A 17239-nucleotide genomic window follows, 5' to 3' on the forward strand; every position below is an offset into this window, starting at 1 on the left:
GAGAACATTGATATCTGTGCAGTAACAGAAACCTGGTTCAAGGCTCCTGAGAGCACTCCAGCACTACCAGGTTATACCTCATACCATGCTTTTCGGCCCCAAAACTTGGACCAAACCACAAAATGAGGGGAGTATCAATATCCGTCAAAGATACCCACACCTCCAGGTTGGTGGCACAGCACGAAGCATCAGAGACTATCCATGTGCAATTAACAGTGGGTAAAACTGCCTTCCAGTTTATAGCCTGCTACAGACCACCCTCCCAAATGCAGGAACCCCACTCGGCCTTCCTGAGAACACTGAAAAATATGAAGGTCTCTCCAAACACCATTATATTGGGTGACTTCAACTACCCAAACATAGACTGGGAGCATTACTCTAGCTCCAACACCCTAGCCTAAAGGTTCCTAGAATTTATAAACTCAAATGCTATGGAACAACTTGTTACCACTCCCACAAGAGGGGAAAACATACTGGACCTGATCATCACCAACATGGGGGCTCTATGCTCCAGACCAGAAGTGTATCCCTCACTGGTAAGATCAGACCATAAACTAATCTCACTGGATATTCACATCCCGACCCCACACCCTGCCCAGAAAACCACAGTGAAAAACTTCTCTAAAGCAAATTTCACACTCCTCAAAACCGAGGTGGAATCCTTCAAAGCCCCCGGGCCTCTGGAAAATACGTCCCAGACCACAGAATCCTTTATAAACGCATTCTATGAACACCTTCAAGAATGCATGGATCATGCAATCCCAAATAAAACCAAGACCCAATCCTCCAAAGGCAGGCGTCCTGTCTGGTGGACCCCAGCCATAAACAAACTATACAACAGAAGGAGGAAGCTACTACATGATAGAGCAAAATCCCAAAAAGGGAAGGCATCTCTGATCAGTATTAGCAAAAAACTACGGGCACTCATAAAATCGTCTAAGGCCAACTTCGAGAGAAAAATTGTACAGGACACTAAGGATAATCACAAGGCTTTCTTTAGTTATGTTAGGAACCTGGGTGGGAATTCCCAGATATGCTCAGAATTAGTCCAAAATGACAAAAAATACACCGAACCCACAGACATTGCCAACATCCTAGCTGACAGGTTCAGTGCAAACCCCCCCCCCCCCACCAAAAGGGCAAATAACTATCCCAGCAGAGTGCTACCCCCCTAACATCTCAGATGCTCAGGTAAGAGCCGCCATCTCCAAAGCAAAAAACACAGCATCAATGGTACCAGACGGTGTCCCGGGCTGCGTCCTACATGAACTCCAAGAAGAGCTAAACCCAAACATAAAACTACTGTTCAATCTCAGCCTTACTACAGGATATGTACCCAAAGAGTGGCGTACAGCAACAGTGGTCACTCTCCACAAAGGTGGTGCCTCAACGGATCCTGGAAACTATCGCCCCATAAGCCTGACTAGCTTGGTCTGCAAAGCTATGGAAGGGATCATCATGGACCTCATAAATAAAGATATTGGGGACCTACAGACACTGGATCCTACCCAGTTCGGCTTTGTTAAGGGCAGATCCTGCCTCTTAAACCTGGTTGATTTCTTTGAAACAGTCACCAAGTCCATTGACGAGGGGAAGATGGTCCACACAGCCTACCTGGACCTCGCAAAAACCTTCAATACAATACCCCACTCGGGCATTATAGATAAGCTCAGCAGCTTAAATATAAACCCCTATGTCACTATATGGGTTGCAAACTGGCTCAAGGACAGAACCCACATGGTTAGAATTGCTGGAGCTATGTCAGACTCCAAACCAGTTACAAGTGGCGTCCCACAAGGCTCAGTCCTGGGACCTCTCTTGTTCGGTATATATTTCTCGGAGGTACAGGCCAACACAGAAGGACTGTGGCTGACCAAGTTCGCAGATGATTGCAAACTAGGCGCCATAATTGACTCTCCAGCCGACACAAGCATCCTACAAAAGGGCCTCATAGAAACAGACAACTGGTACCAGAGCCATGGCCTCAAGCTAAACGCCAAAAAGTGTATAGTCATCCCCTTTGGCAAAAACAAAGTGCCCACAAATTACCACATAGATTGTAATCCATTAAGTACAGAAGAAGTAATTAGGGACCTGGGGACCCAAGTTGATAGCAATCTCTCATTTGAAAACCACGTGGCCAAAGTGGTTAGAAAAACATTTTATATAGCCCACCTAGTCATGAAGGGATTCACATCTAGATCAGGGGAGGTCATAGTGCCTCTTTAATCATCCCTCATCAGGCCCATAATTGAGTACAATACCCCTTTTGGGATGTACCTTACCAGACACCTGCAGCAACTGGAAAGACCCCAAAAGTACCTCACCAAGAGGATCAAAGGGCTCAAACAGATGCCATATACTGCCCGGTTACAGAAACTCCAGCTCTACTCAGTGGCATACTGCCTGCTCAGAGGCGATCTGTGCCTGACATATAAAGCCATGTCCAACCCAGAATTAATGGACATGCTGCACCTCAGAAAATCCAAATCCCATTGAGCTACGCACTTGAGAGACTTGAACCTCAGCACTGAAATAAATAGGACATGCTGGAGAGACAGAATCATAACCCAGAGGCTCCTTCACTCTGGAATAAAATCCCAGTCCAGGTTAGGCAGAGTCCCTCATTGACTCTCTTCAAGAGGAATCTTGATGAGTGGATGGGAGATCATAGGTTTACCCCGGGTATCACTTCTGTGTCACTGTTAGACAGAGGCACAGTATACTAACCTCGAAAAAGGGCATAGCAAAATTCATTTAAAATGGGTAGCGAAAGCCAAACACACTCTGGCTAGGCTGATAAATGCCCTAGGGCAGATAGCCTAGTATGAACCTATGACCCTATGAACCTGTCATGCTCAGTTATATTCAATCTCATTAATGATTGTACCTGTATTCACATCTGGAGGTTTTCTCACTTGCCTTTTAAAGAAATGGGGGCTTTGCCCAGTCAGCTTTTCTGTGAAACAAAAGTCAAACAAAATAAAATAAAAAATATCTAGACCTGCATTATAACCTTCTAGAGCATTAACTGTTTTTATAGCTGTAATACAGAAATCTGAAGCTGAATTTATATAATGAGAAATTGTGTCCTAAAATGACAAACTTTCATGGCTAATTAAATACTTCACGAGAACAGCTGCAAATACTATACAATTTCTCACTTTTTGCGCTAAGCTTTCCTTAGTATCTTTGTTTTTGTACACTGCTGAAATTTAACTTCTGCAAGTAAACTGATAATGAAAAATCTGGACTGTAAACATACCTCTCAACTTCTTAGCACTATTATCACGTACAGAGCCAAAAATAATGGTTGTGGGAAGGGGGGGCAAATGCCACAATATAGGAATAGGTCTTAAATATTACTTTTATCAATTTAGAAAGTTGTCAGATTACTAGATTTTACATTAATATGCTGAAATATAAAAATCTGTCATTGTTTAATATCCACAATCCCGAATGATCTTTCAGTAAAAAAGTTTACAAGCCAAAACTATGATTCAAATATCTAAACATTCTGCCAAACACTGTGCAATTGAGAGATATGACTGTATATATATCACAGAAGGACATTTATAAGAGTCAAGGCAAGCAAAACTCTTGTATGCAGAGTAATCACAATTGGTTAGAAGAAGTAATAGTAATTCTGAAAACATTTTTCAGAAATGGTTTAGAATATTCCTCTTTCATTATAAAATGTATAGGTATCAAAGTTTTCAAGTGGCATAATTTCAAAAAGTATGAGAGATACAAATCGAATTACGCAAGAAAGTACATTAGTAATAATTACAATAATATATCAAAAAGGGAGTATATTGGATAAGAACATAGGAAAAGTATACCACTTATAAAAGATGTTGTAGAAAAGGTGTTGAGTAAATCAAGAGTGATCTTTCTGTGTGACCCAATAAAATAGAAGAGTTTTTTGGCAGTTGTCTAAGAGGATTAATTATCTGTTAATGAGCTGTCTCCTGTAGTCCAGTGGGGCAAGTTTGTTTCTCTCAACTTTCTTTGCCTAACTGTGTGACTGTGAGACAGTTAATTATTAGTGTATTCACTTCTGAAGCTTTTCTCCTTGGCCACCTAAAGAAAATAGGGTTTGCCAGTCAGCTTTTGTATGAAACAAAAATGAAATAAAATTAAAAAAAAAATGATCCAACCCTCCATTATAACCTTCTAGAACATTAACTGTTATTATAGCTGTAACACAGAAATTTTGGTGCTGAATATATGTAAGAAGAAACTTTGTCCTAAAATGACAAACTTTCACTCTCAAATAAATACTTCATTAGATCAACTTCAAATATACAATTTTTCATAATTTTCAGGAAGCATTCCTTAGTATCTTTGTTTTTGTACACAGGTAGTAGAGGAATGAAAACCCAGGAATGCTCTGGAAGTGAGCATCTTCAGATTATTTCAGGTAACAAATGTCTAAATTGTTTTTCCGTTATATACAATCTATCTGGTAAAACTAACTTCTAGAAATAAACCGATAAAGAAAAATTTGGACTTTAAGCATACCTTTCAACTTCTTACCAGTATAATCATCGACAACGCTGAAAATAATGATGGTGGTAATAGACCAAGGGCCAAAATTCAGAAATAGATCTTAAATATTGCTTTTACCAATGTAGAAAGTTATCAGAATAATAGATTCTATACTAGTATACAGAAACACAAATATCAGTCATTGTTTATTAAGTACAATATTGAATGATATTTCAGAAAAAAAGTGTACAAACCAAAACAATGAGTCAAAAATGTAATAATTCTGCCAAACACTACACAATTGAAAGGTATGACTGTAAATATCACAGAAGGACATTTATAAGAGTCAAGGCAAGCAAAACTATTGTATGCAGAGTAATCCCAACTGATTGTTAAAGAAGTAATAGTAAGTTTGAAAATATTTTTCAGAAATGGTTTAGAATATTGCTCTTTTATTCAATATTTATAGATATCTATTAAAGTTTTCAAGTGGCAGCATTTCAAAAAGTATGAGAGATACAAATCGAGTTACACAGGAAAGTACATTAGTAATAATTACAATAATATATCAAAAAAAAGAGGATATTGGACCAAGAACATAGAGAAAGTACACCACTTATAAAAGATGCTGTAGAAAAGGTGTTGAGTAAATCAAGATTTATTTTTCTTTCTAACCCAATAAAATATAACAGGTTTTATGGCAGTTGTCTAAGAGGATTAAGGACCTGTTAATGAGCTGTCTCCTGTAGTCCAGTGGGGCAAGTTTGTTTCTCTCAGCTTTCTTTGCCTAACTGTGTGACTATGAGACAGTCAATTAACCAGACACTGTTTGGGGACTGAGTCTGATAAAGGTCCATAGAGATCAGTGCTCCTCCATGGAAAACAAAATAAAAATTAAATATTCTCCTGGAAATAAAACGGAACATTGTCTGGCATCTTGGAAATGTTTAAAATGATTACTGAAAGGAGGGCAGATGTGGTAACAAAGAATAGAGGATCCCACTCACAAACGGGTGCTGTATTAGAGCCAGTAATCATTGTCCCTGCTGTTTAAGATGTGGATTGGTTTAAAGTAATTAAAACGGTGACCATAAGTTAGTTATAAAAAGAAATGGGAGAAGTCATGCTCCTAGAAAGGTCAGTAGGAGAAAATGTAGTGAAGGCATATTTTTTTTTTTCTGAATGTGGTGGCCTTGACTGAACATGCAGCTGTTAGCATATGTGAAGGACTACACAGATCACACAACATATTTGGAACTCTTAAAAGCTTTGATTCCTTAAGCAAAGATCAACTAAAATGTTTATTTCTCTACAACTAACAGCATAAAGGCTTGTAACATAAGACAGCACAGGAAGTTAGACTTGAGGAAATATTCCCAGACACAGTACATGAACCTCCAAGAGTACCACAGTCTTTAGAATTGGACCATTTACTACAGCCTGTCTTCCTTTCAGAGAGGAAAGCTGTCAATCCCTGTGTGTGATAAAGTAAGCAGATGAATGCAGCATGGAAATCATTGTCCTGTTGTCACAGCAGCAGAACCAAGATGATGCATTTTTGTTCTCCATGACAAAATTCTCATTTTTGTCATTAAGAAATGTTGAATCCTATGCTTTGGAAAGCATAGTGTAAAGTTCGAATAAGACATAAATGCACAAGTACTCAGAATGAATTCCCTCATGCTATGGAAGATTCCACCTCAAAAGCACAACATTGCAATCAGTTCCAATTGCATACCTGCCCTTCATGACATGACCGTGCATCCAAGGAGAGTGTGGAAACCACAGTAGGTCTTTAAAAGAGAACTCCCTGGATGTTGCTGGACTGAACCCTGCTGGATACACTTAGGTTCTACATTGGCCTTGGTTGTCAAAATGGTTTAAAAATCAGTTTCAGGCACCTAGGCAGAGAGATATTTCCCTCTGGTACTTTTGGTTGGGGAGACATGGCTGAAGTGACATTCAGCTGCAGAGAAATATGGCTGTTGCAAATTCCCCATGGGCAAAGAGAAGCACACTCTGCCATGCCCACAGCTTTAATAACCAAGTTCATGAGGGCAGAAGATGTAATGAGTGCTGTGCTCAGTGTATAGTTCATGTTTAAGCAACTACAACATGTAGAAGTGTGCTACAGCATGGAGTTAATCTTGCATGCTACTGTAGCCGCATTTATGCCCCAGTATGCATTTTAGGTAATGTTCTGTAGACACTGTAAAGGGGTAGTGGTCCACAAACACCAATTAAAAAGGCACTCGCCATTGTGAACTGCATTTTTAGTGTCACTGACATACTCTCTGTCCAGCCTGCTGCTGATGGCTGCCATACTTCCTGCTGTCTCATGATGCCACAGGGGCCACGGACATTATTTTTCCCTCTGCATTTGGTTATTGAAGCTGTGGAAATGGCACAGCATTCTTCTCTTTGCCCACAGGCTATTCTAAACAGCCATATTTCTCTGCAACTGAAAGTCACTTCAGCCATGTGTCCCCAATTAAATGTACCACAGGGAAATGTCTCGGTGCCTAGGTACCTGACCCTGTTAAATTCCAGTGGTCATTACCAACATGGGTGACTGGTGTTCTACACCAGCGGCCAGTTTCTCGTTGGTCAGATCAGACCACAAGCAAATCAGCCTAGACATCCACATCCCACCCCACCACCCCATTAGGGAAACCACTGGAAAAAAATTCTCCAAAGCCAACTTCACGTTTCTTAAGACAGAAGTGGCAAATTTCATGACACCCATGCAGACGGGCAATAGAGGTACGACTGCTGAATCCTACACAAATACACTTTATAAGCACTTACATGAGTGCATGAATCATGCTATCCCTAACAGAACCAAGAGGCTATCCTCCAAAAAAAAAGAAGCCAGTCTGGTGGTCTCCTGCCATAAACAAACTCTACAACAGAAGAAAGAAACTGTTGCAAAAAAGAGTAAAATCCCATGACTGGAAGAACTCCCTGGTCAGCCTCAGTAAGAAGCTGAGATCCCTCATAAAATCCTCCAAAGCTAGTTATGAAAACAAAATCACCACTGATTCTAAGGACAACCACAAAGCATTCTATAGCTATGTCAAGAACCTCATTGGCAACACTCAGGTCTGCTCTGAGTTACAGTACAATGGCACTAAATATACAGAACCAACTGATATTGCCAACATCCTGGCAGATAGGTTCAGTACTAACTTTACCCCCCCCACCCCCCCAAAGGGCCCATCTCTATACCGGATAAATGCAAAGTTCCTGTAATCATGGCTGCACAGGTCAAAACCACACTCTTCAAAGCCAAGAACACAGCATCCATGGGACCTGACAACATCCCAGGCTGCATTCTACATGAACTACAGAATGAACTGGCACCCCACCTCACCACCATGTTCAATCATAACCTCACCTCAGGCTTTGTGCCCACTGAATGGTGCACAGCAATGGTTATCCAACTCCACAAGGGGGGGGGGCACCATGGACCCTGGGAACTACCGCCCCATTAGCCGAATGAGCCAGATCTGCAAGGCCATGGAACATATCATCATGGAACTTATAAACAAAGACATTGGTAATCTCCAAACTCTGGACCCTACCCAGTTTGGGTTTGTAAAAGGCAGATCATGTCTCCTAAACCTGATAGACTTCTTTGAAGCAGTCACCAAAGCCATAGATGAGGGTAAGGTGGTTCACACAGCCTTTCTAGATCTCGCCAAGGCTTTCAACACTATCCCCCACTCTGGAATTATAGAAAAACTCACTAAACTAGGTATAAATCCCTATCTCACAAGATGGGTTGCCAACTGGCAAACTGACAGAACCAACACTGTGAAAATAGCAGACTCCAAATCCGACTTCAGACCCATGACAAGTTGAGTACCACAGTCCTGGGTCATCTCCTGTTTGGTATCTACTTTTCTGAAGTACAGGCTAACACAGGAGGTCTTTGGCTAATGAAGTTTGCAGATGACTGCAAACTAGGAGCCATAATTGAAACTCCTAACAATGTGGAAATCCTACAAAAGGGCCTCTCTGAGACAGATGCCTGGTGTCAAAGCCATGGCCTCAAGCTCAGTGCCAAAAACTGCATTGTCATCCCATTTGGTAAAAACTCTGTACCCATGCCTGTTGTCAAATCCATTAGTACCCATGAGCTACCACATAGGTGGTAGTCTGCTTAACACCAAAAGTGTGATAAGAGACCTTGGGACACAGGTAGACAGTAGTCACTCCTTTGATAATCACATCACCACATTAGTCAGGAAATCCTCCTACGTGGCACACCTCATCACAAAAGGTTTCTCATTCAGGAAAAAAGAGGTCATTGTTGCCCTCTACTCATCACTCATTAGCAGTGGCGGCTGGTGACTTCAAATAAAAGGGGGGGTGCAGGAGACAGTTGAATGGGTGGGACCAATGGGGAGGGGTTTGGCCAATTAGAAAGGGGTGGGGTTATGCTCAAAACCACAACAACTGGTCTGGAACTTTAATTAAATATGCTGCCCTGGGTGCCAAACCGTCATTACAAGAGTCCAATCAAAACAAAATGAAGTGTAGAAGAAAAAATATTTCAGTGCATTGGCTACATGACAACTTACTTAATATCTAGATGGAAACACAAAGGTTGTGAGGCATGAAAAAATAAATTACTTTTTAAATACATTACTGGAATTCCAGTCAAAATCAAGTATAAAAAAAAACAAGCATCCCTCAACTCAAGCCACTTCTCCTTGCACTGCAGTTCTAATTATAATTTATATTCAGCTTTATAAAATTACGAAGTAACATGCTTAAAGTCGCAATCTCTGTGATACCCCCACTTGTAAAAATGTTTCTTATCCTAAAAAGACCTGCTGCCTGACAACAACTATCTACTTGTTTCATGGGGAAGACATGATCAAAGTAAAAAATGAACAGCAAACAAGAAACAAGCTCAAGATAAATTGCTTAAAGGATTACCGCACAGGTTATGGACCACACACAATAGATTGACATTCTGTTTAGTTTACGGGTAAAGCCTGCAAAGATGACTGCAAGTCTCCAACAAATGTAATGAGCTTCTGAAAATACTGTAACCCTATCCTTTATTACAAATACTGTCATATGCATTTCAATACCTTAGGCTTATACGTTATCTAGTTATGTAAATATTCTCTGCATGGCAGCAACAAAAAGGCTTTCAGTGTTGGTAGTTCTTTAACAGTATGCTTATTAAAGCTTACTTGCATCTTACAATCTCCGACAAGCTTACCTGATGGTCATTAAAGCATTGCTACTTAAACACAGAGCAACAGGGCACAGCGACAGCATGTATTTTCTGAATAATAAGAAGCATAAATCAACAGTATAAAAATATGACAGAAAACCAGAGCATTCTGCAAAATCAAGGACAGATGAAAAGCCACAGTCGTACTTGTGGTCTACCTTGGATGGAGGAATACTCTGCATACTTAACTGCATAACTGCTCCTTGCCTTGCTTGGATACATCCAGAGCCACTACACTGGGGAGTGGGGTGCAACAAGTATGTCACAATTTGAAATGTCTCTGGCTGACGGCGATGGCTCTGACACTCATACCTCTCAATTTCAGAGCAAGAAATCTGGACAAAGCCATACATAGAAGTGGGACACAGGCCCAAAAATAAGAACAATTTTTAAATATTGCTCCTATAAACTTAGAAAGATAATAGAATAGTAGGTCTTGCATTAGTATGAATTTTCTGAAGGGTATGAAATCTGAAACTCAAATGTCTGCCATTATTTTCTAACTTCAATCTTTAATGATTTGCCACTAATTTGCCGGAAAACCACAATTTTGTGAAAAACAGACCAAAAATGTGATGCAAAAATATAAAATTGCCACACAATACAGCTGGGAACCTGTCAAAGAAGGGACACCTTTTCAATATTAGCACTGTTAACTTGAGCAGCTAACAAAATAAGAGCATCTGCATGCATTTCTGAAATAAAAGGAAACTATAACTCTGATCATTACAGTTATTTATAGTTGTAAACCCTCCATGTTTTCTTCCAAAATTGCCATTTTGCGGAGGGATTATTAGGGGGAGAGCAACATTTTGAGCCAAAACTGGAGACGGTTGAGAGGTTTGGATATTCCTAATTCTATAAAGCGATTTATTTGCACGTACCTCTCAATCTCTCAGTGCAGGAAATCTGGACAAGGCCAAATATATTGGGGGAACATACAAATAGTACTAAAAATTGCTCTTCTATAAACTTAAGACAGTTGATAGAATAACAGGTCTTGCTTTATCATGCATTTTTCTGAAGGTTATGATGTCTGAAACTCAATGTCTGTCATTATTTAGTGACTTCATTCCTAAATGATTTGCCAGAAAACCACAGATTTTATGAGGAACAAACCAAAAATAAGAAGAAAAATCTATTCATTCTGCAAAAATCTGGACAGTTGAGAGGTATAGTTCAGCCGGGGCTGTCTGAGTTTGCTGCCCTTCCCCCCTCACAAACTCATGGCCGAATGGCGCCACCCCCTGCAGCCATTCCAATGTCCCATTCCTTGATTATTTCACCCCAATTACCATAAACACTGTAATGTGCATACTGCTTTACTTCTGCGATGATTTGGATTTCATTTGAAAGTTTTATTTTGCATTTTACAGCATAAACCCTAAAAGATATCTACTAAACAAAGCAATGCAGTCTCACAACGAAAACAGACTTAGCATTAAAACTTCTCTGCCCTTGAAACACCTTCATTGAAACAGCATTGAAACCCACATTCAAAGAAAATACATTTTGCCAGTGGCAGATAAAGATTAACTTTGGGCTGTTTTCAAATCATAGGCCTCTTGAACATGAAACATACACATGCTCTTTGATACACCTTCCTGATTGTATTAAATTATATTCCTTGTACAATACAGTACAGTTGTTAGACGGCATTTTAAATTTATTGTTTTGAACATTTTTCCAGTAAACAATGAAACAAAATGCATGCACCAATAATGACAAAACTGCCCAATTCAGAACATTTCCATCATAAAAGTCTACTCTAACGTCTACAGTCCACCAGTATCAGTAAATATGCACAATCTCTGAAGAAGTAAAAGCCATCTAAATAATTCCACATTAAAGAGATCTGTAACTAATGATGAGGTTGCTGCTAGCAAACAACTTTATATGTCATTGTTTCAACTACAAATAAAGTACCTGTTGCCCTTGAGGAATAAATTGCCTATGTTGCATTAAAAAATGATAAGCTAGTAATATCACAATAGGGAATTGATGGCAAACTGATAACAGGTTCATAGTTACTAGGTATCTTTGCCAAAACCGACTGCAGCATCCCCCCCTTTACAAGGCAGTACAATATCAGCAATGCATCTACCTACTGTGGGAGTAGAACCCACACCCTTCTGCATCAAAAGCAAGTACACTACCTGTTGTGTAATTAACAATGCAAGCAGACTCAACATAAGCAGCACAAAACTTTTGATCCCCTGCAGCTCCCAGCTCTTTGTAAAATCTACTCGACACTCAGCTGTATCTCTGAACTTTGTAGCACAAGAAATCTGGAAAAAGCCAAAATTTATTGGGGGGGACAAAAGCCCAAAAACCAGGGACACATTTTAAATATTGCTTGTATAATGTTGGAAAGTTGCTAGAACAAAATGCTGTGTTACCACCATATATTTCACTGCCAAGTCTTGAACCCAGGGGACCCTGTGCAAAACAGTCAGAGCAACATACCACTATGCCAAATCAGCTGTTTTTTTTAAAAGAGAGAAAGACTGAAACTTAAATGGCTACCATTTAGTGAATTAAGTTCTCACCATAGCTCTCAACCTCATAACAAAAAACACGTGGACAAAGCCAGTAATGGGGGAATACAGCCCCCAAACATATTCAGTGAATTCAGTTCTCACCATAGCTCTCAACCTTAGCACAAAAACCTGGACAAAGCCAATAATGGGGGAATACAGTCCCAAAAATAGGGACAAATTCCAAATATCCATGTTATAAACTTAGAAAATTGCTGGAATAAAAGGTTTTGTGTTACCGTGTAGTTTCTGAAGAATATGAAGTCTGAAATTCAAATGCCTGTTACTTTTATTTAACATTTGCTAACCAGGAAAGTCATACTTGGAACAAAAGCCAATTTTCAGCAGAGCAGGGACAAACACTCCAGACACATGTCTGTGTACGATGGGAGGACATGCAGACTCCACACAGAAGGCACCACAGCCAAGAATTAAACCAGAGAACCTGTAGCTGTTAGACAACAATGCACCACTGACTTTGCAAGTTAAAACAAACATACAGAAACCACAGATTTTATGAGAAACAGAACAAATATGAGGCATAAATCTGCAAACTTTTTACAAATTCAGGCCTTTGCCACCTGCACCCAACGTACAGGGTTCAAGCCTGCGTATTCTCTACCTACCACCATGTGTTCTCTAGCCACAAGTATATAGCAACTGGGGAATTTTATACACACACACACACACACACACACACACACACACACACACACACACACACACACACACCAGCCGGTTTCATTCTCCATAGCCCGCCCGCAGTCCTGAGGATTCACACACCTTAACCGATCACAGCAGCAAAATCAATGGCTGGTTTCTTTCTCCTTAGCCCGCCCGCACAAACTAACAGCCGGTTTCCTGGCTCCTTGAGAGTAGTCTGCAGGCTCCAGCCTGCGGGTGATGGAGTTCAGTGTCCTTCTGTTCTGTGCAGCCATCACTGCACAGACTTCTAGGCTGCATGGCAGAAATGCTGCTCTCCCCCATCCAGACTGTCTAATACAGCAGTCTGTAGTTCTGTGAGCACCAGGAACTCCAAACATGCATTTGATTTTTTTTTATTTTGTATTTCATTTTTTTATTTATTTTCTTCTTTCGTTCTAAAGGTGGGGGGTGCAGTCCTGCAATCCTATAGCACAAGCCGCCCCTGCTTATTAGACCCATTATAGAGTACAATGCCCCTCTTGGTATGTACCTCACAAGACATCTACAACAACTGGAAAGGCCGCAGAAATACCTCACAAAGAGGATTACCAGCCTCAAACAGATGCCCTATGCAGACCATCTCAAAAAACTCCAGTTTTACTCCGTCACATATCGCCTACTCAGAGGCGATCTCTGCCTAACATACATAGCTATGTAAAACCCAGAGCTGTTGGACATGCTCCACTTAAAGAAATCCCAATCCCTCCGAGCTACATACTCGGTCAGCTTTTCTGTGAAACAAAAGTCAAGCAAAATAAAATAAAAAATATTTAGACCTCCATTATAACCTTCTAGAGAATTAACTGTTTTTATAGCTGTAACACATAAATCTGAAGCTGAATTTATATAATGAGAAATTGTGTCCTAAAATGACAAACTTTCATGGCTAATTAAATACTTCCTGAGAACAGCTCCAAATACTATACAATTTCTCACTTTTTGCGCTAAGCTTTCCTTAGTATCTTTGTTTTTGTACACAGGGAGCGGAGGAATGAAAACCATGGAAAGCTCCGGAAGTCAGAGTGCGCAGATGATTTCAGGTAAGAAATGTCTGAATTGTTTCTTCAGTTATATAAATCTATCTGCTGAAATTTAACTTCTGCAAATAAAATGATAATGAAAAATCTGGACTGTAAACATACCTCCCAACTTCTTAGCACTATTATCACATACAAAGCCAAAAATAATGGTTGTGGGGAGCGGTGTCAAAGGCCACAATGTAGGAATAGGTCTTAAATATTACTTTTATCAACTTAAAAAGTTGTCAGAATACTAGATTTTACATTAATGTTTCATATCCACAATCCTGAATGATCTTTCAGTAAAAATGTGTACAAGCCAAAACTATGATTCAAATATCTAAACATTCTGCCAAACACTGCACAATTGAGAGGTATGACTGTATATATCACAGAAGGACATTTATAAGAGTCAAGGCAAGCAGAATTCTTGTATGCAGAGTAATCACAATTGATTGTTAAAGAAGTAATAGTAACTTTGAAAACATTTTTCAGAAATGGTTTAGAATATTGCTCTTTTATTATAAAATTTATAGGTATTTATTACAGTTTTCAAGTGGCATAATTTCAGAAAGTATGAGAGATACAAATCAAGTTATGCAAGAAAGTACCTAAGTAATAATTACAATAATATATAAAAAAGGGAGGATATTGGGCCGAACATAGGGAAAGTACACCACTTATAAAAGATGTAGAAAAGGTGTTGAGTAAACCAAGAGTGATTTTTCTGTGTGACCCAATAAAAATAGAAGAGGCTTTTTGGCAGTTGTCTAAGAGGATTAAGGACCTGTTAATGAGCTGTCTCCTGTAGTCCAGTGGGGCAAGTTTGTTTCTCTCAACTTTCTTTGCCTAACTGTGTGACTATGAGACAGTCAATTAACCAGACACTGTTTGGGGGCTGAATCTGAAATAGGTCCATAGAGATCAGTGCTCCACCATGGAAAACAAAATAAAAATTAAATGTTCTCATGGAAATAAAAAGGAACATTGTCTGGCATCTTGGAAATGTTTAAAATGATTACTGAAAGTAGGGCAAATGCGGTAACAAAGAATGGAAGATCCCACTCAGAAACGGGTGCTGTATTAGAGCCAGTAATCATTGTCCCTGCTGTTTAAAATGTGGATTAGTAATTAAAACGGTGACCATAAGTCAGTTACAAAAACAAATGGGAGAACTCATGCTCCTAAAAAAGTCAGTAAGAGAAAATGTAGTGAAGGCATATTTTTTTCTGAATGTGGTGGCCTTGACTGAACATGCAGCTGTTAGCATATATGAAGGACTACACAGATCACACAACATATTTGGAACTCTTAAAAGCATTTGATTACTTAAGCAAAGATCAACCAAAAGTTTTATTTTTCTACAACTAACAGCATAAAGGCTTGTAACATAAGAGAGAACAGGAAGTTAGGATTGAGGAAATATTCCCAGACAGTACGTGAAACTCCAAGAGTACCACAGTCTTTAGAATTGTCCATTTACTACAGCCTCTCTTCCTTTCAGAGAGGAAAGCTGTCAATCCCTGTGTATGATAAAGTAATCAGATGAATGCAGCATTGGAAATCATTGTCCTGTTGTCACAGGAGCTACGGTACTGCAGCAGAACCAAAATGATGCAGTTTTGTTCCTTCTTGTTTTCGTCATAAAGAAATGTTGAACCCTATGCTCTGGAAAGCATAGTGTAAAGTTTGAATATGACATAAATGCACAAGTACTCAGAAATAATTCCCTCATGCTACGGAAGATTCCACCTCAAAAGCACAACATTGCAATCAGTTCCAATTGCATACCTGCCCTTCATGACATGACCGTGCATTCAAGGAGAGTGTGGAAACCACTGTAGGTCTTTAAAAGAGAACTCCCTGGAAGTTGTTGGACTGCACCCTGCTGGATGCACTTAGGTTCTACATTGGCCTTGGTTGTCAAAATGGGTTAAAATCAGTTTCAGGCATCTAGGTAGAGAGATATATCCCTGTGATACATTTGGTTGGGGAGACATGGCTGAAGTGACATTCAGCTGCAGAGAAATATGGCTGTTGCAAATTCCCCATGGGCAAAGAAAAGCACACTCTGCCATGCCCACAGCTTTAATAACCAAGTTCATGAGGGCAGAAGGTGTAATGAGTGTTGTGCTCAGTGTACAGTTCATGTTTAAGCAACTACAACATGTAGAAGTTTGCTACAGCATGGAGTTAATCTTGCATGCTACTGTAGACGCATTTATGCCCCAGTATGCATTTTAGGTAATGTTCTGTAGACACTGTAAAGGGGCAGTGGTCCACAAACACCAATTATAAAGGCACTGCCCATTGTGCACTGCATTTTTAGTGTCACTGACATGCCCTCTGTCCAGCCTGCTGCTGATGGCTGCCATACTTCCTGCTGTCTCATGATGCCACAGGGGCCACGGACATTATTTTTCCCTCTGCATTTGGTTATTGAAGCTGTGGAAATGGCACAGCATTCTTCTCTTTGCCACAGGGAATTCTAAACAACCATATTTCTCTGCAACTGAAAGTCACTTCAGCCATGTGTCCCCAATTAAATGTACCACAGAGAAATGTCTCGCTGCCAAAGTGCCTGATCCTGTTAAATTCCAGTGGTCATTACCAACATGGGCGACCGGTGTTCCACACCAGAGGTCAATTCCTCCATGGAACTTATAAACAAAGACATTGGTAAACTCCAAACTCTGGACCCCACCCAGTTCGGGTTTGTAAAAGGCAGATCATGCCTCCTAAACCTGATTGACATCTTTGAAGCAGCTCCCAAAGCCATAGACGAGGGTAAGGTGGTTCATACAGCCTACCTAGATCTCACCAAGGCTTTTGACACCACCCCCCACTCTGGAATTATAGATAAACTCACTAAACTAGGTATAAATCCCTATGTCACAAGATGGGTTGCCTACTGGCCCACTGACAGAACCCACACTGTGAAAGTAGCAGACTCCAAATCCGGCTTCAGACCAGTGACAGGTGGAGTACCACAGAGTTCAGTCCTGGGTCCTCTCATGTTTAGAATCTACTTTTCTGAAGAACAGGCTAACACAGAAGGTCTTTGGCTAACGAAGTTCACAGATGACTGCAAACTAAGAGCCATAATTGAAACACCTAACAATGTGGACATTATACAAAAGGGCATCACTGAGACAGATGCCTGGTGTCAAAGCCATGGCCTCAGCCTCAATGCCAAAAAGTACATTGTCATCCCCTTTGGTATCAACACTGTA

At 40.1% G+C, this 17239-nt stretch overlaps 1 protein-coding gene across 42 annotated transcripts in view; it reads left to right on the forward strand.

The window, feature by feature from the left end:
• Positions 1–17239, forward strand: part of LOC122791684 (mucin-2-like) — a 732148-nt gene that overhangs the window by 52066 nt on the left and 662843 nt on the right. For 38 of the 42 annotated variants that reach the window (XM_044059549.1, XM_044059571.1, XM_044059534.1 and 35 more), the window contains one exon: positions 13968–14027. The exons of 1 other annotated variant lie outside the window; for it this stretch is intronic. In XM_044059549.1, coding sequence (XP_043915484.1) covers positions 13968–14027 — 60 coding nt within the window. Of the gene's footprint in view, positions 1–4366; positions 4424–13967; positions 14028–17239 lie in introns of those variants that run through there. 3 more of the 42 variants (XM_044059577.1, XM_044059578.1, XM_044059576.1) reach the window with 2 other exon arrangements.

The sequence above is a fragment of the Protopterus annectens genome, chromosome 17.part0 (genome assembly GCF_019279795.1).
Source record: "Protopterus annectens isolate FY-2018-M chromosome 17.part0, PAN1.0, whole genome shotgun sequence".
Lineage (NCBI taxonomy): Eukaryota > Metazoa > Chordata > Ceratodontiformes > Protopteridae > Protopterus > Protopterus annectens.